We start from the raw sequence: 22500 nt of genomic DNA, 5'->3' as shown, positions 1-22500 counted from the left end.
AGCAGAACAGGTCCTGTACTCTTCATCATCTTGTGTCTGTGTATTTCTGCTGCTGAAAGGATGTAAGACAAGGAGCATGGTGAGGAGCAGCTGTGTATTGTAAGTCTTCAGGTTTACAGATGATGGGATGGTATTTAATATTCTACTTGATTGTATTAAAGCCTAAAGAGCACACAGAAGACTGAGACACTGTTTACTCTGCACTCACTTAAAACTACGTACTAAAAGTGTCTTCTCGTGTCTTCTCGTGTCTTCTCGTGTCTTCTCGTGTCTTCTTCTAGTAGGTGGGAACACCAAGAAGAAGCAGAACAGGAAACGTATCATCATCCAGTTACCAGCCAATGGGGGACAGGACTGTCCGGAGGTGCTGAGCCAGGACAGAGAGTGTGAGGCTCCGTCCGGGTGCCGAGGACACAGGTAGCTGCTCCTGCACACGCTGCATCACTGCTCCATCAGAACCGACTCATGGACCCACACGAGTGCACACATGTAGACTCCAGACAGCTGTGTGGGGGATCCTCACCTCCCCCGGGGTCTCCACGGTTCCTCACGGTTCCTGCAGCTAGAACCCTGTTGAGTTTCATGACCCCACGACCTTTATTGTTGTGGGTTAGTTGAGGCAGCTCCAGCACATCCACCCTCTCTCACCCTGTTAAAGATGGATTATGATCTGTAGGTTTTGAGCCTGTGGGGACGGGGGTGGGGGGGGGGGGGGATTAGCTTGATGTGAACAGTTTTAGAGAGTTTGTTACCGAGACATGAAAAGTTTATTCTTGTTTTCCATCTGGTCCACGTCACCTGAGATTCTTCATTCTTCTTCAGATGGAAAACACACAAGTGGCGGCGCTGCCAGCTAGTCCCCTGGTCCGTGCGTCAGGACAGCGTCGGAGCTCAGGAGGCCTGCGGGCCGGGTCTGCAGGTCCGAGGTGAGGACACACACAAGAATCACATCCACACAGAATACTCTGAATACTCTGAATACTCTGACACGTGGTTTTACTGGATCCGGCTGCAACTTTCATTTATCTGTAAACATCGGAGAAGCTCAGAACAAATGACGCACTGTTCCTTTAAGTGAGTGTCGCACCACCACCTCCAGCCTGAGGGCCGTTACTTGATTGGATGATGAGCTTCCTGAGTCTCATTTGTATCATTACCTGTGACAGTACACTGAGTTGCAGACACACAACTCAATACTGCACCACTCACCACCACGTGTGTGAGGGAGGAGCCCTTTACAGCCAGTGTGTGTGTGTGTGTGTGTGTGTGTGTGTGTGTGTGTGTGTGTGTGTGTGTGTGTGTGTGTGTTTAAGAGAGCTGAGCTGCATGTTAGTGTTTTTTTTTGGTGACAGTTTGAGGTCATTCTCTGGATTCTTCTGAACTCTCACTGTTCATCTAAACCAACAGAGAGCTCCGTGTAACTGCACACACACACACATACACACACACACACACACACACACACACACACACACACACACACACACACACACACACACACACACACAGATTTGTTTTGGCTGAACTGCAGTGGTGGGTTAAAGAACATTACTTGAGTACAAATGATATGAACTTCACTTTTATGTGCTACTTTAGAACTCCAGCACAATGTTCCAATACTCTGATATATAATAATATAAAACTCTTGTAATGATTTCACATGTAAACTAACTGTTACAGTAAAGTATCCGAGTACATCTGTCTGCAGCAACACTTACTACACAACATCTTCTTAAAGATTCACACACAATGTGTAACACACGCTGCACAGTGTGAATAATGTATGGCAGCGACCAGGGACGACTTTATCAAGATCTATAGAGCGGTCACGGGACGATCTGTTTCTCCACCTCCACAAACATCAGGTTTGTTTCTTCATGACCAAACAGGAACAGAGGATCTGTGAGGGGAATACACAAGACGTTATGAGAAATATTACATCGTTTCTAAACATTTCTCTCATTCAAAGTTAAACGTCGGACAGTTTGTTTCCTTCTTTCAGTTTATTTAGATGTTCATGTTGCGTTACTTTAGTTTTGTCTTTGTAAACTGTAAACTGTCACTTTTCACAAAGCGATGCCAACAAACAAAGTAAAAGAATGAATTAAAGAGAGATACTGTAGCTTCACCAGCAACAACGTAATCCTGATATATTTGGGAGGAGCAGCAGCAAATTCAAATGCTGTTGCATACTGAAAATATTTTAGATATAAGAAAAGCTCAATATAAAAGATGGTACTGATGGTCGCCTCTGTTTACTGTCGTGCAGACTGCAGCCTACATTCTGACTGTATACAAAGTGTAAGAACTGTTTCAGGACTCTGCCGCTCACTGCCTGATGCTGTAGGTTACTGTGCAGCTGCACGGGACACGTGGACTCATGTTTGCTCCTCTCCCTCTGTAGCTGTTTCATGCCGCAAGCAGGATGGTGGGCAGGCAGACGTTGAGGCTTGTCTTAAGTTTGCCAGCTCCATGCCGCCTCTCACACACCCCTGCCAGCTGCCCTGTCAGGAAGACTGTCAACTCAGCAGCTGGTCCAAGTTCTCCTCCTGCACAGCCGACTGTGTGGGCGTCCGGACCCGCAAGAGGCTGCTCGTCGGTGAGTGACACACTTAAAGTTCAAACTGACTTCCACATTTCATCAGCGCATGTGAACATTGTACAAACAACATGTTCTATATCTAAACTCCTCAGTCTGAGCTTCATTAAACCAAATGAGATTTAGAATCTCTTTTACAAGAAGGTCCTGGTCGAGACAGCAGCATGAAAAGAACATAAACAGACTTAGAGCTATTAAATAAAACAGCGTTTAGTAACAGAACAGTAGAGGTCAGATAGTCCTTAATCTTGTTTTATAATCTCCCATACATAAAGGTTAAATCTTAAGTCTTTCATGCATCAGGTTAAATCTTAAGTCTTTCATGCATCAGGTTAGATCTTAAGTCTCTCATGCATCAGGTTAGATCTTAAGTATTTCATGCATCAGGTTAGATCTTAATTCTCTCATGCATCAGGTTAAATCTTAAGTCTTTCATGCATCAGGTTAGATCTTAAGTCTCTCATGCATCAGGTTAGATCTTAATTCTCTCATGCATCAGGTTAAATCTTAAGTCTCTCATGCATCAGGTTAAATCTTAAGTCTATCATGCATCAGGTTAGATCTTAATTCTCTCATGCATCAGGTTAAATCTTAAGTCTCTCATGCATCAGGTTAAATCTTAAGTCTTTCATGCATCAGGTTAGATCTTAAGTCTCTCATGCATCAGGTTAGATCTTAAGTCTCTCATGCATCAGGTTAGATCTTAAGTCTCTCATGCATCAGGTTAAATCTTAAGTCTCTCATGCATCAGGTTAAATCTTAAGTATCTCATGCATCAGGTTAGATCTTAAGTCTCTCATGCATCAGGTTAAATCTTAAGTCTTTCATGCATCAGGTTAGATCTTAAGTCTTTCATACATCAGGTTAAATCTTAAGTATTTCATGCATCAGGTTAGATCTTAAGTCTATCATGCATCAGGTTAAATCTTAAGTCTTTCATACATCAGGTTAAATCTTAAGTCTTTCATGAATCAGGTTAAATCTTAAGTCTCTCATGCATCAGGTTAAATCTTAAGTCTTTCATGAATCAGGTTAAATCTTAAGTCTCTCATGCATCAGGTTAAATCTTAAGTCTTTCATGAATCAGGTTAAATCTTAAGTCTCTCATGCATCAGGTTAAATCTTAAGTCTTTCATGAATCAGGTTAAATCTTAAGTCTTTCATGCATCAGGTTAAATCTTAAGTCTTTCATGAATCAGGTAAAATCTTAAGTCTCTCATGCATCAGGTTAAATCTTAAGTCTCTCATGCATCAGGTTAAATCTTAAGTCTTTCATGCATCAGGTTAAATCTTAAGTCTTTCATGCATCAGGTTAAATCTTAAATCTCTCATGCATCAGGTTAAATCTTAAGTCTTTCATGCATCAGATTAAATCTTAAGTCTTTCATGCATCAGGTTAAATCTTAAGTCTTTCATGCATCAGGTTAAATCTCAAGTATTTCATGCATCAGGTTAAATCTTAAGTCTTGCATGCATCAGGTTAGATCTTAAGTTGTTGAGACTTAATATGTTCTTTGGTAATTTTTGCAGGGAAGAGTAAAAAGCGTGACCAGTGTAAAAACAACCAGATGTATCCACTGAGCGAGACGCAGTACTGCCCGTGCAACAAATACAACGCGCAGCCTGTGGGCAACTGGTCAGACTGTGTGCTGCCGGAGGGCGGCCGCCTGGAGGGTCAACTGGGCATGAAGGTCCAAGGAGACATCAAGGAGTGTGGGCAAGGATACCGGTTCCAGGCCATGGTGTGCTACGACCAGGACAACCGCATCGTGGAGACGTCTCGCTGCAACAGTCATGGTGAGTTTCCTGCTTGAAGAAACATGAACCCTAACACAGCATCAGATGTGTGTACTTTATGAGGCTCATGTGTTATTGCTGTTGTTGGATGTAACTTATGTTGAACATGGACTCTTACAGCTAAACTCTCGACACTATTCTTTATTTTTAATCTTGTTTTCTGCTCGTCTGTCTCCTGATATCTCAGGAACGTCTGAAGGGAATTATTTTTCAATTTTGGCACAAACGTCCACCTGAGGACAAACTGAATAAATTGTGGGGATCAAAGGTCAAATGTCACTGTGACTCAATGGAGGCTCAATATAGAGAACTACTTTAATATATTAACTGAAACAGATACAGTAGACTACCATCGTTTTTCAATGAGCAAACCTCTCCGGTCCCCAGTGCGTCTTTTTATTCATATATTATTTATTCAGTGTAAACTCAAAGAGGGGACTGTGTATTCCAACAGTGTATTCCAACCGTGTATTCCAACAGTGTGTTCCAACAGTGTATTCCTACAGTGTATTCCAACAGTGTATTCCAACAGTATATTCCTACAGTGTATTCCTACAGTGTATTCCTACAGTGTATTCCAACAGTATATTCCAACAGTATATTCCAACAGTGTATTCCTACAGTGTATTCCTACAGTATATTCCAACAGTGTATTCCTACAGTGTATTCCAACAGTGTATTCCAACAGTATATTCCTACAGTATATTCCAACAGTGTATTCCTACAGTATATTCCTACAGTGTATTCGTACAGTGTATTCCAACAGTATATTCCAGCAGTGTATTCATACAGTGTATTCCTACAGTATATTCCAACAGTGTATTCCTACAGTATATTCCTACAGTGTATTCCTACAGTGTATTCCAACAGTATATTCCAACAGTGTATTCCTACAGTGTATTCCTACAGTATATTCCAACAGTGTATTCCTACAGTGTATTCCAACAGTGTATTCCTACAGTGTATTCCTACAGTGTATTCCTACAGTATATTCCAACAGTGTATTCCTACAGTGTATTCCAACAGTGTATTCCTACAGTATATTCCTACAGTGTATTCCAACAGTGTATTCCTACAGTGTATTCCAACAGTGTATTCCTACAGTGTATTCCAACAGTGTATTCCTACAGTGCTGTCGTGTTGTGCAGTAAAGAGAACACATGAAAGCACTCGGGGGAAGCAGAGCGTCTCAGTTTGCTCATTGATAATCTCGACCTGAACTCACAGCTCAGGCTGGAACTGGGAAGAGATTCTGGACTCAGACTCCCTGCTGCTGATGGCTTCCTCTCAGAGTCTCTGATTGGTTCTCTTCTGCCAGAGTGCATTGTGGGAGAAACTGCGTTTGCACCTTTTTGCTGATGGATGTGATGCTCGGTGTGTTTAGGGAGTCAGCTTCTTCTTCTCTTAAGGAGCGCTGGAAATCAATTCATCAATAAACGTTTTCTTTTTTTTTCTTTTTTCTTATGTAGCAAAATGTGATTAAAGCTACATGTCATTTCACGAGCCAGAGTCGTATAATGACACTAAATCCCTGTACAGGGAGTGAAAGTGAGGAAGGTGAAGTTCTGTTCTCTGTCAGAAAGCCAGATATGTGAGTTGATGTGAATACATTGGTTGCAGGGTACATCGAGGAGGCGTGCATCATCCCCTGTCCCTCCGACTGCAAACTGAGCGAGTGGTCCAACTGGTCACGCTGCAGCAAGTCGTGCGGCAGCGGAGTCAAAGTCCGCTCCAAGTGGCTGAGAGAAAAGCCTTACAACGGAGGGAGACCGTGTCCTAAACTGGACCACGTCAACCAGGTGAGAGCGGATCAAAGCTTCTGCAGAAGCTTCCATGGTTCTGTTACTTTAAATGTGTGTTTATGTTTAATCCTGAGAACAATCATCTGACTTCTTCTCTGTTCCTTCCTCCTCCATGATCAATGGATTCCATCCGCAGGCTCAGGTCAGTGCACTGGACCTGTTTACTTCTGTTTCTAGTAATTACTTTGAACTCCTGAAAGTGTGTTTTCCTTGTGTTTAGTCAGATTGTTATAATAAATGAATAATTGTGTAATTTAGATTGTGTTTTAATCTAATGAATCTTTGTTAATCTCAGTAAATATCGCTTCTGGTAGCTGCACATCAGTTTAGGGACACGACAGCGTTCAGTCTGTTGACCACCAGTCTGTGTGTGTGTGTGTGTGTGTGTGTGTGCGTGTGTGTGTGTGTGTGTGTGTGTGTGTGTGTTGCAGGTGTATGAGGTGGTGCCGTGCCTCAGTGACTGTGGGCAGTATGTGTGGGTGGCAGAGCCCTGGAGTGTGTGGAAGGTCAGCACTGTGGACCTGAAGGATAACTGTGGGGAAGGTGTGCAGACCAGGAAAGTGAGGTAAGATGTTTGTGTTGTTGGATCTGTGAGCTGACCGTGAACTCAGACGTGTTGTCTGCATGAGAAACTGACGCACAAAGATGACGAAGTTAGTTTTAAGATTCTTTCAGGTGAGAAATTCACATTTTATGTCGTCAAATTGTCAAAGTAGCGCTTACTATAAAATGCAGTGTGATGTTTGTGCAGATGGATCATATATATATATATATATATATATATATATATATATATATATATATATATATATAGATATATCTATAGATATATATATAGATATCTATAGATATCTATATATATATATATATATATATATATATATATATATTTCTAAGTGTATTCTCTGGTGTATTCAATTGAGATTATCTTCTTTGTGCAGAAGAGATGAAGAATGAGTCGGCACATTTACTGCTGCTAAAGCTGCACGATCTGTCTCTGTGTGTCTGTTTGTTTTAACAGAGTTATTAATGCTCTTTGTCTGTAGCTCATCATTTGTCTGTAGCTCATGTTACAGGAGTGTGTGACTAACCCCCCTCTCTGTCCAGGTGTATGCTGAACACCATCGACGGGCCCTCGGAGCAGGTGGAGGACTACCTGTGTGATCCGGAGGAGATGCCTATGGGCGCCCGCAACAGCCGGCTGCCCTGCCCCGAGGACTGTGTGTTGTCAGACTGGGCCGCCTGGAGCTCGTGTCCTCTGGTAATAATCACACAACACTCTGTGTCATGTAAATATTCACATTCAGTATGTTTTGTGTCATGTTGCCTCTAGTTGATAGTTGATGTCAGGAATCAGAAACACATACAAACTCTTTATTATTGAGCCTTCATTAAACAGCTGAGCAGGAACAGAAGCTCTGCACGGCTGTCATCTTTATGCATAACAACAATAACTAAATCATAATAACAGCATCACATTGAGCTTCAGTGATTTCACTTATTATACGGACAAGAACTGATCATCAGCTCAATAAGTCACCTGCTCCTGGTGTTTGTGTTGCTGGAACATTACAGTCTCTTGTGTTATAACACATTTATTTAAAGAGTCAGATCTTCATCAGAGTTTTGATGTGTTTGCATACATGACTCGTACAGCTCGAGTCGGCACACAGCACAACACATTATCTGTGAACACAGTGAGATATAAACTGGGGTTTAGTTTGAGATGAAGTCTGACTGCTCGTGCGTGTCTGAATGAGTCACAGTCCTCTGTCTGTCTCAGCCCTGCAGTGGGAACAGTTCTCGAGAGAGGACTGCTTACCCGCTCCGGCAGCCTGGAGAGCAGAAGGACTGTCCTCCGACTGCAGAGACAGAGCTCTGCAAACTCAACAGCAACTGCTTCCACTACTCGTACAACATCACCGGTGAGTCATCAGAGTCTTGCTCTGCATTACATTCCCTGTGTGTTCATGTTGGCGCTACATGTGACTGATGAAGCGTCTCTCTGCAGATTGGAGCACATGTCAGCTCAGTGAGAGAGCCGTGTGCGGAAATGGCATCAAAACCCGCATGTTGGACTGTGTGAGGAGCGACGGCAAATCTGTGGACCTGAAGTTCTGTAAAGAGGTGCGAGAGGTTCCTGCTGAAGACACCCTTTGTGTGTCAGAGTTAATAAAAGCCTGTCTCCTCCTGCAGCTGGGCCTGGAGAGGAAGTGGCAGATGAATGCTTCCTGTGTCGTGGAGTGTCCCGTCAACTGCCAGCTGTCTGATTGGTCCATGTGGTCTGAGTGCACCCACACCTGTGGGCTGGCAGGTATGTGTGTAGCTAACACCTGCTGCAGAACTAATCACACAGTGAAACATGTGATGTAAACTGTGTGACTGGATCAGAAAGCAGGTCAGCTGTGAACATTACGGAAATAATTCAACTCCAACGATCAGGTTTTGCTAACAAAGAGATTTAAGTCGTCAGCGTGACTTACTGCTCCTCTGTCTTCCATCACAGGTTAGTTAGAAAGTGTTGATGCTTCTCATTTCACTGATGATGATGATGATGATCTTAAATGTCTGATTTTACTGTTAGCTTCCTAGCATTAGCTGTATCCATAAAACCACAGGAAGCAATAAGATTTTATATCCCGCAGTAAAGTGATTAACATCGGGGGAGGCGAGTCATTCCAGGTGAATGAGAGCATTGTTAACGTGGCTTAATGTTTCCATCTTATTTGATTACGTTTCAATGAAATTCCAACATGGCAGCCTCTTCACACAGCTCTGCTAGCTTAGTGCTCTCCCAGCATGAGAGGATCACTGCTGCAGGTCGGCAGTGATCGTCTCTTACGGTAATGGTGGAAACCAGAAACGCTTGATGACGTGAGAAACAATGCTGTTAAAGCCCTCAACCAACTGAGTGAGGGATAATAATGTCTTTGCATGTAATTCCATAGGATCAGGCCATTGATTGGTGGTCCATTAGGAGTGTGTGCTCAGGGGCTCAGGGAGCACTCTGCTCTTTGTGAGTCCTTGAGAAGAGCAGCAGCCAGAAGCAACGAGAACAAACAGTAGATATGAAACCAATACAGGCTTTAGCTACCGAGGTAACCTTAATCTGTCCCCGGGAGAAGGATTCTTCCCTCGTATGGAGAAACAGCAGGTAGGCCAAATGAATAGAGGGCCTTCTCGCTTTCCTTCCTGTGCTTCTTTGTATCCCCGGGCTGGCTGCGTGGAGATACTTTCCTGGAAGAGTTCACTTCTGTTACCGAGCCAGGAATAGCAATGAGCTGGATTTGTGATTTCAAGCAAATAATCATCCCTGGAAGCAGCAGGTTGCTGTTATCAACCAGGCAGCTATTTTCATGAATGTGTTCAACCTGTGTGCATAGATAATCACAGCATTGTGTGTTCTGCAGCCAAACACTGATAGTGGCAGCTGGCACAGTCCGTCTTTTACCCAGCCTTCACTGCCACCCACCGCTCAACCCCAAACACTGCCATGGCCCCCAGGGAGGCCAGGAAACATGGAGCGTCCTAAGACATCTTCTGCAGAGCATCTTCTGCATAGGACCTTCTGCAGAGCATTTTCTGCAGAGCATCTTCTGCAGAGCATCTTCTGCAGAGCACCTTCTGCAGAGCATCTTCTGCAGAGCATCTTCTGCAGAGCACCTTCTGCAGAGCATCTTCTGCAGAGCCCCCAGTACACAGAGCAGCACACAGACACTGCAGAGGTGAACTTTGGTTAGAAATCTAGGTTCCAGATTTGTGCTGGTTGTTGGATAATTGTTATGCAAAACATTCAAATTTATAATGTTTTTGACGTCAGATGTTGGTTTTCAGCTTGTTGTACTTCTGTCCCTGAGGAGTAAATAAATCATGCAATGCTGCTAAATAAAGATAAACCTGCCGCCTCAGGACTCCAGGGAGGCATCGCCCCCGAACACAACACTTTCATTCACTTTTCCGTTTGTGTACAACTCGATATAACGTGTTTATTATCAATTTGCTTTTCTAACTTTCGGCAAGAAGGTGAATAAGTGTATTTCCCCAATTGTTTATCTATTTCTTAAAGGGGTTAAGTGTCCCCCTCCAGACTGACAGTACAGGACTCTTGTGTTTGGAATACAACATATTTAGTGAACCAGCTGTAGTTAAGTCACTGGTGTTCGTACGACAGAGGACTGTCAGCTCTCTTTGTTCATTGGTTGGTGTGTTGTGAGTTAAACATCACCAGGGACTTTGTGACATTACATCACAGTACGTGTTACACGACAACACTGCAGATCAGATCCATTAATCCGGCATGTATTTGAAGAATGGGAGTTATTGGCCTGGAGCTCTGAGAACGACCTTTTAGAAGTTGTTTAAACTCAGAAGAATACAATAAAATGACATGTTTTGTATGAGTATTAATGACGAAATGCTTCTATGTTCTATGAGTGTCAGGACCTACTTTTTTAATATAGTATTTGTTTTAGATGGTACGTTGGACAAAAACCACATGCATCCCCTTTGAGACGGCAGCTAATTGGGAGTTTTATCACATCCCTGGGGCACTTTGTTAAAATACAAAGTGAATTTAGTTAAAGGGCACTCCTACCATCCTGCCCACTGGAGACGGTCCGTTGTTTAATTCATACACAACAAAGGAATCTGGATATTCAAAAATGGCTTCAGGGAGTATGATGAAGTCTCAAAATTGCACCATAGATTAAGTAAACGAAAAGAGAAGTGCTGAATTATTACCCCGCACCAGAAGGAAATGAAAGGCGGGGGGGTTCAGACTTTATTCCTTGGAAAATAAGGTTACTTGAGAGTTACGTGAGAAATTCTCCCAAATGTAGAGAATGTGGTGTAAAAGCATAAACATTGCAGAGGAAGTCAATATTCTGATAAAGCTACACAACACTGCTGAATCAGGTCCGCACATTATTTTCCCTTTCACACATGTAGCATGTAGAGCAGATCGTCTCATGTACTGGAAATACTGTTTGGTGTAATCGAGGGTGTGATTACTGTAGTAATAGCAGTACCCTGATTGTTACTATATGTTAGCTCAGCATTACACAATTCATGTACATTAATGTATTGCCGAGTTATTAATTCATACTGGCCATCATTTGAATATTAGCTTTGATTTGAGACCTGCGGGAGCTCCGGTGGTGAAAGGCCCAGAGGTCACCTTGACAGACAATATAGTCTTCCAAATCACTTGACACATCCACACTCTTCCTGCAGCTCTGACCCGACTGTCTTCTTCATCTCAGTCAACGTCCTCATGAATAAATAATTCATTTTTTCTTCTTTTTATCTGCTGTTCTGCAGGCAAGCTGTGGAGGAGGCGGACAGTGATTCAGGCTCCCCAGGGCGACGGGAGGCCCTGTGCTTCCCAGATGGAGCAGTGGAAGCCCTGTCTGGTGAAGCCCTGCTACAGCTGGAGATACGACGCCTGGTCGGACTGCAAGTCTGAGGTCAGTCAGCCTCCATCCTCCTGTCTGTCAGTCTGTCACCATCACTATTTAGTCATTGGTGAAGAAATTCGGCATTAAAGAACAACATTTAAAGCCACTGTGTGTTTTTATCTAAATTATTCTGCTTCAGTTAGAAATATGAAATATCGGTAGAAAGTACTCATCACCTGCAGGTATAAAAACCTAATTCAGCAAAATATGAGAACTGCCAATGGTTTCCCTCCATCCTCTTTCTGATTTCTCTCACCTCATTATTTCATTGACACAACGTGTATTTATTTTCTCTCCCTGTTCTCTTACTTGTTTTCATATTATTCTCCGTTTCCTATTCCACCTTCAACATTGTTCATTTTTCTTTGCCTGAAGCATCTTATTACTTTGACATGCTGCTGGACCTTTGAGAAAACACATGTCAGCTGTTTGTTTTTTCACAACGAACAGCAGCTCATCGTCAGCCAATAGTTGCAGTTTTTTAACCTAAAATCAATTACAAAAACTTTTAAATCCTGTGAAGTCCCAGCGGGATTTAGTGTACACAGCTAGCTAGTTCTTCATGACCACATTTGCTGCATGAGTTAAATATACCAAACATACAAAGGTGTGCTTGACCTATGTATCTGTCTTGTGTTGCATCAGGGGGCGAGGTGTGGAGAAGGCCTGCGCTTCAGAAATGTGTCGTGCTTTGTGTCGGACGGTTCAGGTCAGAAGGAAAGCAGCCTGGTGGATGAAGAGCTGTGTGGAGATCTGGAGCCCACAGTGGACGGAGATTCACACATCGTTCTGCAGGAACCCTGCACGGTACCCTGTCCGGGTAAGAAGACAGCAGACACTCCAACAGGGTGTGATCCCTCCAACAATCCACACACCAAACAACAAAACCAGCTCTGCTTACTCTAAATTCGTACGACTTTGGTCTCATGTACTTTCTCATCTTCAAACTGCACGACAGCCACCAACATGTCTGACCTGCCAGATATCCAACCAATCGTTCGAAAACTATTGATTGTTCAGGCGATGAATCTGTGTTTTCTCAAACTGCACCTCCTCGAACAACAACCCATCTGACAGAAATTGCTAAAACGATGGAGGTGACTAATTTAGGGTTAACGTCTCCTCATCTAACTGACAGATATCTAATCTAAATCCACACCGTGTCGGCCAGACTTATGTCGTCTACTGGTTACACATGGTTAGACAACATGAAAATAAACTAGTCTTCAGTATGTTGACCTCCAGTGCCACCAATTAGTCCATGTTTTTACAATACCAACAAAGCCCCTGTTGAGTGTGTTTGATTGTAAGAGCTTCAAGAGCTCCGGAGTGTGCCACACAATGCAACGCTGATGTTAACAGGTGGGGGGGATTTATGTGGCAGTCAGGGTTTATTATGAGTCAGTGAAACGCTTTAATTTGCTGTAAATAGAAAAGTGGCTGTGGTTACTGCAGCTGCAGTGTGTGTAAAGTATTTGTTGAAGCATGTGTACTCCAGCTTGGATTGTGTGAGTGTAATCAGCCCATAATCAACTTAAGTGGCTTAGTGGAGACAACAAGGTCACAGGGTCTGCTTGTGTCCATTCTGACAGATGAAAGAAGACCATTCACTTTGACAGAAACTTATTTCAATAGAAGTGACAGAAGATTCTTAATTACCTTTTTGTGTGTAAAATGTGCTCAGCCTTGGCATTATAAAGGCAGCAGTGTTACCGAGACCCCAGAGAATCTTCTCTTTGCTGAGAACATCATTCAGGTGATCGTAATGGAAAATGGCCCTTCAGCGTGTGCTATTGACCTTTATCCAGCCACACAATCGTCCCCTGCCAGTGACGGAGTCGACATTTGAATGGATTTACCTGTACATGAATGAAACATATCATATCTTCTATTTATTGGAAAGATCAGATGAGTTTTTGCAGTTTCCTGCCTCAGTTTTCACATATTGTATGGCTCAGGTTAAAAATACAGTTTGTGCTGAAGTTGCTAATCAATTTACGAGTCCTCATCGTACTTGACATTGATTGGCTGAAGTGCTGATTGAAGTCTTTCCAGTCGAAATGCTGAAAATTGGCATAATTGCATTTCATCGGGCTGCGGAAATCAGACCGTTATTTGAAGAGGCCTTTTTTCTAATTCCAATGTTTTATAAGCACATTCGATATTTCCTGATCCTCCTGTTTTAATTTGTTATTAATGCAAACTCATCACTTCCTCCATCTTTAGCTGTTGCCTAAATATAAAATCAAGTATTATGTACATTTCCACAGCACTATTCTCTTAGTACAACAGTCACGTCACGTTCACCACTCTGCTGCTCACTTTCACTTCGTTTCTACAATCACCTCTACTTTGATTATTTATTTTACCGCTGTTAAGATACTGTCATTGAAACTCAACACCTGCACAGAAAGTCTATTATCTCAAAACATGTCGTTCCTCCTGTGGATGTAACGACTTTAGACGTCTGACCCAAAAAAGTCTTAACTCAAGCTTCACTTACTACAATGCTAACAACCACACATTGTTTACAATGTCAAGAATTAACTTACATTCTGAAATATAGACATCTAGTGGGTTGTGCTCTTTTGACAATTTTTAGATGTATGTAATTGTCAGCTGTTTGCATTGGTGTCTTATTATTTGCCCTTGCTTGAGCAAAAACCCTGTTATGTTCCTTTGAATGCAGCACAGTGATTTTAGGTTTTGGTCTCTGAACTCTCCATGTGCTCTGTAGGAGAATGCTACCTGACAGACTGGACGGTTTGGAGCCCGTGCCAGCTGAGCTGCGTGGGTGGGGATGACCTGGGTTTCGGCTCAGTCCAGGTCCGATCCAGAGCCGTGGTTGCCCAAGATCCCGAGAACCTGCTGCAGTGTCCAGAACAAGAGCTGGAGGCTCGGCCGTGTACAGGTCAGTTTGTCCTGCTGACACTAAAGTGATTCCCAGAGGCTCATTAAAGGTACAGTTTGTATATCGACAGTAGAAGCTACATTGTTGTATAAACCTTGACCGTGCTCTTCCTGCAGAGGGTCAGTGTTTTGATTACAAGTGGAGGACTGGACCATGGAGGGGTTCATCTCGCCAAGTCTGGTGTCAGCGCTCAGATGGACTAAATGTCACAGGTAAGAATAATATACCTCTGGGTGAAATTGTTGATAGCTACTTAGTGTGAACTGGAATTAGGACCTGGTTACGCAAAGTAGACCGCTATGTAGTCTTAGTTTTGCACAAAATATTAAATATTCTCAAATTATCCAGTAAATTCTAAAACAAGACAATCAAGAACAAGAGTTTTTGCAACCATGAAAGACGTAGATGTCTACAGTTTGATCATTTAGATCAAAGACACATCTATCCATGTGAAATCATACCCTTTAACATCTTGTGTAGACCAATCCATTGTCTTGAATCCAGTCAAATAGCACATGTGACCTGAATTAATTAAACTGCCACCGCACAACTCTGACACATGAGGTCCTGCGCTGTGTATGGCAAGGTGATAATATAGATAAGGTTACTTAAAACTGTCTCTTCCAGAGTGTCTGAGTCTCAGATAGCTTTCTAAGCATTGCTCGACAGCAAGTTCCAGGAAACTGTAAGCAGATGAGGTTTTAATCCGTAGCAGTGCCACAGTCTAAATTTAATCCCGTTGTCCATCACATGTCAGGGTTAAGCTCAACGCTGACAGTAATTCACCAATATCTTCCTGAGCATTTTCTTGAATTTGTTCTTGAGAAAGGTCCTAAGAAAAGTCATGACGTGTTATAAACCTCAGAATTGTTCGTACCTGCGTTCCTGTAATGATGAAGGCCTGTGCCAGTTGATTCTAATTATCAGCCAACCTCCTGCCAATATACATAAAAGGGCCTGAGACTGCTCTCTGTGTGTGCAGGGGACTCCAAATGTAAACTTGTTCTGAAGTGGAGGTACTTCTGCAGGAAGTGAACCCCAAATTTTATAGCATCAATAGTGGCTAAGTCCCAGTGTTCCCAGTGTTCCCAGTGTTCCCAGTGTTCCTAGTGTTCCTAATGTTCTCAATGTTCCACAAAGCTTAATTTCTCAGCTGATATACCATTTGATTCGAAGGGCTTTCTGGATGAATGAGCTCCTCTCGTCAGGGCATCTGCTTTTATTTACAGCTCCTGCTTCAAACAGGCCTGGAGCTATTTCATGTTTCTGGGTTCGTTGAGAACGGGGAATGTCAGCGCACCCAGTACTCCAGATGGTGTGCCTATGTGCGGGCTCTCTGATTGGCACACTGCATCTTTTTCCTTCTTGTAAATGTTTCCTCGCAAGCAGTGGTGTTCCCCTTATGAATATTCATTATGCGCTCTCTCCCGGAGCATGCCACCTAATAAATATTCAAGCAACTCTGATAGATTACCATGTTTTTGAAGGCATGTGTTTTCTCTGAATGTCTGCTGGTTGGATCAGTGTCAGTCGTACTCTCTGTCTACGTTATCCAGCTTATTTTACCCGCAGTGGCAACACACATTCATTAGCTCACATAGTGTACAACTCAGCAAAACCTCAGATTAACCTGATTACCAGATGATTCTAGACCTCCGACAGATGTAGATCCCTTCTACTGTAGTTACAATCTTCACTTTTGTAAATTGTTCAGATTTACTCCTGAGTGGAGAAAATGAAAGCTTCTGACTTTGCCGCGGGCACTTTCAAAGCAATGAGAGGACTGCCACATTATCCCAAAGGATATGTCTTGAAGTTAATTCTAGCTATGCATACAGGGAAACTAGTGGTTCAAAGTTGGTATGAGGGACTTCTGGTGATCTGGTGTCATGATTATTCAGTCTGAACTCCACCAGGATGTTAAATGTCTCAGCAATTTAGATGCCAAGTTTATCATTTAAAACTCAGGTATGCTGATGCCTTCTAGATGTCAGTGATGACCACTCAACCTATTCATACATGTATAACTCAGTGGAGAGTGCAATAAATCCAAAGGCACTATAGTTTGCGATGGTTTAAGGGAAGTTGCCGCAGCATGAGTGTACAGGATATCTCCATTATCCAGGGGAGATAGTATGTTCTGTTTTTAAAAGAAAAACTCTGGTCTGGTCTTAGAATCCAATTAAATCTCTTTGTTTTTGAAAACGTTGATGTTTAATGTTTTTTCTAATCTACTGCATGGGAAACAGTTCAGGATGTTTCCCAGTGAACATTTTAAGGACGAGGTTGTGTGCTGCTGCTTCTAGTCGCAGGTGTGGAAGTGAACCAGACATGCGTTACAGAAACAACCAGCTAGTCTGAATCCTTGTCCTCTTTGAAGTGCTGTTTGAAATCAATTCCAATACAACATACATATTAACTTTGTGTCACTCTTTCCAATGCGTCCAGCCACAATGGGCTCATTACTGCTAAACTGATGCTAGACCGCAGAAAAACTCTCTCTGCAACCATGAAGTGAATGCAGCCGTGAGTGTTTTTATAACCATAGAGAAGTCCAGATTGATTTGGAAAACATCTGGTTAGCATTCCTCAGTTTTGAAGCTAAACAAATTCTTAATAACAATGTATGATGCAGTATTGCTTATATTTCCATTGAGGGTATGGATAATAGTAAGTACATAACATGTAACCAGGAATCCCTGGTTTGTGGTTGAGCCGATGCCAAACAAGATGCTATTGTCAGCATGAAAATCTATATTTCAGAACTGAGTTGGACAATGAAGGATATTTATGTATAGAGTAAAAAGCAGTGGGCCAATAGTTGATCCCTGTGGGACACCTTTAGCGATCGCGTGGGAACTTGATTTGAAGCCATCGTCACTAGAAAGATATGATTTTAATAATCTGTGAATGAAATCATCAAAAGAAAGTATCACAAGTCTTGGACAGATTTACAAAGAGTGCAGTGCAATGTTTTTTTAAAGCAAGTTAACATCTACAACAGCACTTATTATTATATGATTATCATTATTATAAACCTGAGTGCTATGGCTTAACGTCATTATTATCCTGCAGGAAGGCACGTAGTTGTAAATTGCTCAGTGATTCTTGTATTTTCGACAGCTAACAGTTATTTTGGTGGAACTATGCTGAGGGCTATTGTTTAGAAATAATAAATCATCTTTCATGGGTAATAAATCACTTGTGCCTGTAAACTCTCAGCCTTCATGCATGTGTATGCCAAAGCATGAATTAAAAACAAGTGCCTTAATCTGTCTAGGGATTTGAGTGGGAATTTTAGTGCTTTTCAAATGGAGCTAATTATTAAATGATAGCAGTACCAGTACCCGTGTTAAGTATCAGTGTAATGAGCTAAATATAGGATGTGCTGCTGTAACACGCCTACAGCTCGACAAACTCAAGTGAAAAGTAGTTTGGAAACTGGGCCACAATTGTTTTTTGTTTTTCTTTGCGAGACTGGAATATTGTCCTTGATTAACTGTAAAGATCTGACACATTTCTCACATCCTGCAGCGACAGAAACAGCAGCTGTCAACCTCTGACGCTTGAGTTTGACCTTTTGTCCTTCGGCTCCGCAGGTGGATGTCCGGGGACCGCCAAGCCGATATCTGACCGATCGTGTGACCCGCCCTGCACCAAGCCACGCTCCCTGTGCACAGAGGTGAGTTTGGACCAATATAAATCTGTGGTCAGTCTTCAGCTCCCACAATGCTGCTACTGCACGGTACTTCCTGTGGAGCGGTTTGATCAGGGTCAATGGTGATTGGCTTCTCTTGGCATCGTTGCTCTGAGCATGTTTCAGAGTCTCTTCACTGTCTCTCTTCGTGTCTCCCAGCTGTAATGTATTAGTGGTTAATGTCACACACCAAACTCAAACATATATTTTAATCTTAATCAAGTAGATTTTAATTTAATGTGACACCATGAAGTGTTCTGTCTTTGCTCAGTAGCCTTCAGGGGGATTCAACCAAACAACCAAAGTTAATTGTGGCACGACATCAGTCGACGGTCATATCCTGCTGCTGCGTCCACAGTGCGAGATACATATCGCAGTAAAAATACACAACACAGAAATGTCTTTCCAACTTCTTTCAACCATGTTAGAAGTGAATCGGTGGTTCAAAGCGCTGCGTTCTGCAGACTTCCCATTTGGCAGTGAGAAAAGGTACTGAAGGCCAGATTGAGCCCCAGACCCCCTGTTGTGATGAAAGTAGTGCATCTGGATAGTTTAAGGAAACAGAGAAAAGGGAATAGAAGAAAGTGTGAGGAAAGAAAACACAATAATCTGCCTCACTTGGTGTTGCCACCTGCTGTTAAGCTTTTCCCATTATCCTCTGTGAACACACCTGGACCTGCAGGTTAAAGAACAGCTGCTAATGTTTGGCAGAAACACACCAAGAAAACCTGCAGGAGGGGGGGGGGGGGGATTTTTTTGTTTTGAGATTTTTAGCTTCAGCTCTAATTCTGAAAATCATTTCTGTGAACATCGACCGTGAAAACACTTTTATAATGTAGAATAAGTGCTTCACACTGAACTCAGATGCTGACCTTCATAAACGTTACCTGGTAACTGTTAGCGTATTAACTATCACGTTGATTGTTTTAACTGATTAATCTCTATGTTCTGCAGTAGTTAATATAAATACACTTTATATCTTATATTGTCTCATATCACTTTGAATGTCACTTTTATTTTTCTACTTTTATTCAAAATGATAATAAAATTAATTGTACGTTTGTTCCCTTGAAACTTTGTTTCTACAGTTAGTTTTATTAATTCAGCAGGAAGATTGATGCAAAATTAATATTTTTATTCACACGTGAGACATTTTCTTCCATCACATGTTTTTATTTTTATAAATCTTTAGTTTAGATTTATTTAGAATCTGACTAACCCTAACCCTAACCCTAACCCTAACCCGTTTCTTTGTCTCACTTCCTCCCACACACACCTGCCCCCCCATCATCACCTGCCCCCCCTCCTCCTCACCTGCATCTCATCCCCTCGTCAGCTGCACTCTACAAACACTCTCCCAGTCCGTTAGTTCTGTGTCACTTCCTCTTCACTTCCTCTTCACTTCATGTTGAAGTTTCTGCCATGTGACCTCTGGTTCTCTGTGAACACGTCTCTAAAGTTCTGCTGCTCCTCCCCTCATCTGCCCCCCCCCCCTCACTGCTGCCATGTGACCTCTGGTTCTCTGTGAACACGTCTCTAAAGTTCTGCTGCTCCTCCCCTCATCTGCCCCCCCCCTTACTGCTGCCATGTGACCTCTGGTTCTCTGTGAACACGTCTCTAAAGTTCTGCTGTGTTGGTGGATGAGCGTCACCTCACTTGATCAATGATAATATTTACTTCTTTAAATGATGTAAACTGTGAGTTGTACTTGATATAAATATTAGCTGGTTGCTAGTTCCTGCCAGACCTTTAACAGAGGAACATATAAAGTATGTTCCTTGTGGGACAGTATTGCTGTATGGTTTGATAGAGAGAAGACCCCCCAGCTGACTCCAGCACACGGAGCAGGAGACGAGGTGTTTGTTTTAGCGTGCGGTGATATGATTCAGAGATGTGGTTGCTGGAGGGAAGCTAGATGCCTGGAGGAAGAGAGGATTGTGGGTAAGTTCCCAGCGTATGAACACTACAGCAGCTCCCCCCGGAGACTGACACGGAGAAGAGTGAAGCCTTTGTTGCCACTGAGGAGATGGAAATTATCATTTCCTCGCTCTGCTGCTGCACGCACTGTTTGCACGGCAGGACGATTATCCTCCAGAGATTGTCGGGGGGCTGGGGACCCCCTGCAGGGTGATGAATAGAGCCAGGAGCAGAGAGATGTGGAGGGGGGGGGGCTTCCCTGCACACACAAACACACCCTGTGGAACAGCAGCACTGTCACTGAGCTGGTTCCATAAGCAGACTCCAGCTGAAGCTTCATGTGGAGACGCTCACATGTTTAATGCAACACAAACCTCCTTTGTACATTTTATAAACACCAACAGTCGGACACGAGCCGAACACAGTACAGTTCTGCTCGAGCCTCACACAGCGGGCCTGGACCCCCCCCCCTCTAATATCTAACACATGTCTGTCGCAGGAGAAGCAGAAAAGATGAAGTTGTTTTGTTCACAGAGACGCAGTAATGAAGCTGATGACGGATGACGGATGTTAATCAGATTTACAGGATCCACAGCTGATTTGTGCGTCAACACATTTCTCAAGATTTCCCTCATGACCCCCCCCCCTGTGGGTTTCCATCATCCGCTCTTGTTTTGCATTTCTCTCAGGTCAGATCATGTTGCCTGAAGTTGAACTTTGATTTCCAGAGAGTTATCTACCTGCTAGCATCCCTGTGTTAGAGCACACACACACACACACACACACACACACACACACACACACACACAGGTTGCAGTGATGTGTTGGTGTTTCGGCAGGCGGGCGTGTGCGGCTGTGAGGAGGGCTACACTGAAGTCATGACGTCTGACGACCTGCTGGACCAGTGCACCGTCATCCCGGTGCTGGAGATCCCCACCGCAGGAGACAACCGGGCCGACGTGAAGACCATCCGAGGCTTCAACCCCACCCTGCCTGCAGCCAGCTCCCCGGGCCGGGCCGGCCGCACCTGGTTCCTGCAGCCCTTCGGCCCAGGTAACACCATCTCAGAATATTCAATGAAGGGAAGGAAATGTGAAGAGACACAAAACACAAAAGTATTGCTTACTGTGAAATTACAGGAGGAGTGGGAGTCAGGGGGGGGGGGGAGATCTAGAATTAAACAAAAGAGAAGAACAAATACAGGATGATGAAACAGGGAGGAAAGGAACAACAGGAAATAAAGACGTAACAAAGCAGGAAGTGGAAAAGAAACGGAGAATAAAAAGAGAACATGAGACGAGTAGAAAAGAGTTTATGATTTAAAGCTATAAACACTTTCGAATGAAATATTCTTCTCATGCAAATTGAATTAAAACGTGTCCATGTGTGATTACACACACGTGACGGCGTGTAAAACACACTCTTATTTATAGATGAAGGTGTTTCAATGTGTTAACGTTCACAGAAACATGTGACTCTACTGCCCCCTGCAGCTCACACTGGGAACTGCAGGTCGTACAGTAAATCAGTATATGTGTGTGTGTGTGTGTGTGTGTGTGTGTGTGTGTTCTCTGTGCAGATGGGAAGCTGAAGACCTGGGTGTATGGAGTCGCAGCAGGAGCGTTCGTCCTGCTCGTCTTCATCATCTCCATGACGTACTTAGCTTGGTAACGTACCGACATGTTAACTCTTTCTTTGCGACTCGTCATCATCACCCTTCACTCATTCAGCTGCAGGGATGTCATGGAGAACACACACATTCATCTCTACAAAACCTGGTGAACAAAGGTTTTTAATATGATAAATATTAATGAAGAACAGAAACACAGCTGATGAATAATTATATTAATGGCCTGGATCGTAACAAGCTTGATTTAAATAAGCACTTTAATAATCTTTTACCCACGAAGGTCAATAAATAATAATTGTCTCAGTGACGTCATTTAACTTCAGTTATTATACTTTTATCATTCGTCCTTCAGTCCGTCTCGTTCTCCTTCTTTGACACGAGCGTCGACTTGGACTCAACGATGAACTGATTTAGATTTTGGTGTCAAAGATCACGTGATGTTCTGCAGTCGTCTTTAGTCCTCTGGAGTCGAGGTGCTCTGCTCCTCAGTGGATCCTTGTGTTGGAGCTCCATGATTATTATTATTATTAATAATCTTATTATTATTTTATTATTATTATTATTATGATTATAATTATTATTTTTATTATTTTTAATATTATTATAATTATTATTATTAGTATAATTATAATTGTATTATTACTATTAATATTATTATTCTTAATAATATTATTATTATTATGATTATTAT

At 42.7% G+C, this 22500-nt stretch overlaps 1 protein-coding gene across 2 annotated transcripts in view; it reads left to right on the top strand.

The window, feature by feature from the left end:
• Nucleotides 1-22500, top strand: part of LOC115004640 (thrombospondin type-1 domain-containing protein 7A-like) — a 115276-nt gene that overhangs the window by 87298 nt on the left and 5478 nt on the right. The window contains exons 10-27 of one of the 2 annotated variants that reach the window (XM_029426336.1): nucleotides 285-417; nucleotides 823-926; nucleotides 2405-2599; nucleotides 4130-4396; nucleotides 6017-6195; nucleotides 6335-6340; nucleotides 6630-6763; nucleotides 7306-7459; nucleotides 7982-8123; nucleotides 8210-8325; nucleotides 8395-8512; nucleotides 11518-11663; nucleotides 12300-12474; nucleotides 14392-14565; nucleotides 14682-14777; nucleotides 18165-18247; nucleotides 21019-21232; nucleotides 21759-21846. In XM_029426336.1, the coding sequence (XP_029282196.1) occupies nucleotides 285-417; nucleotides 823-926; nucleotides 2405-2599; nucleotides 4130-4396; nucleotides 6017-6195; nucleotides 6335-6340; nucleotides 6630-6763; nucleotides 7306-7459; nucleotides 7982-8123; nucleotides 8210-8325; nucleotides 8395-8512; nucleotides 11518-11663; nucleotides 12300-12474; nucleotides 14392-14565; nucleotides 14682-14777; nucleotides 18165-18247; nucleotides 21019-21232; nucleotides 21759-21846 (2524 nt within the window). Of the gene's footprint in view, nucleotides 1-281; nucleotides 418-822; nucleotides 927-2404; nucleotides 2600-4129; nucleotides 4397-6016; nucleotides 6196-6334; nucleotides 6341-6629; nucleotides 6764-7305; nucleotides 7460-7981; nucleotides 8124-8209; nucleotides 8326-8394; nucleotides 8513-11517; nucleotides 11664-12299; nucleotides 12475-14391; nucleotides 14566-14681; nucleotides 14778-18164; nucleotides 18248-21018; nucleotides 21233-21758; nucleotides 21847-22500 lie in introns of both variants that reach the window. The other variant, XM_029426335.1, reaches the window with a different exon arrangement.

Source organism: Cottoperca gobio, unplaced genomic scaffold (assembly GCF_900634415.1).
Source record: "Cottoperca gobio unplaced genomic scaffold, fCotGob3.1 fCotGob3_158arrow_ctg1, whole genome shotgun sequence".
In the NCBI taxonomy this organism is placed as follows: Eukaryota; Metazoa; Chordata; class Actinopteri; order Perciformes; family Bovichtidae; genus Cottoperca; species Cottoperca gobio.
This window is presented reverse-complemented; position numbering and strand designations above follow the sequence as displayed.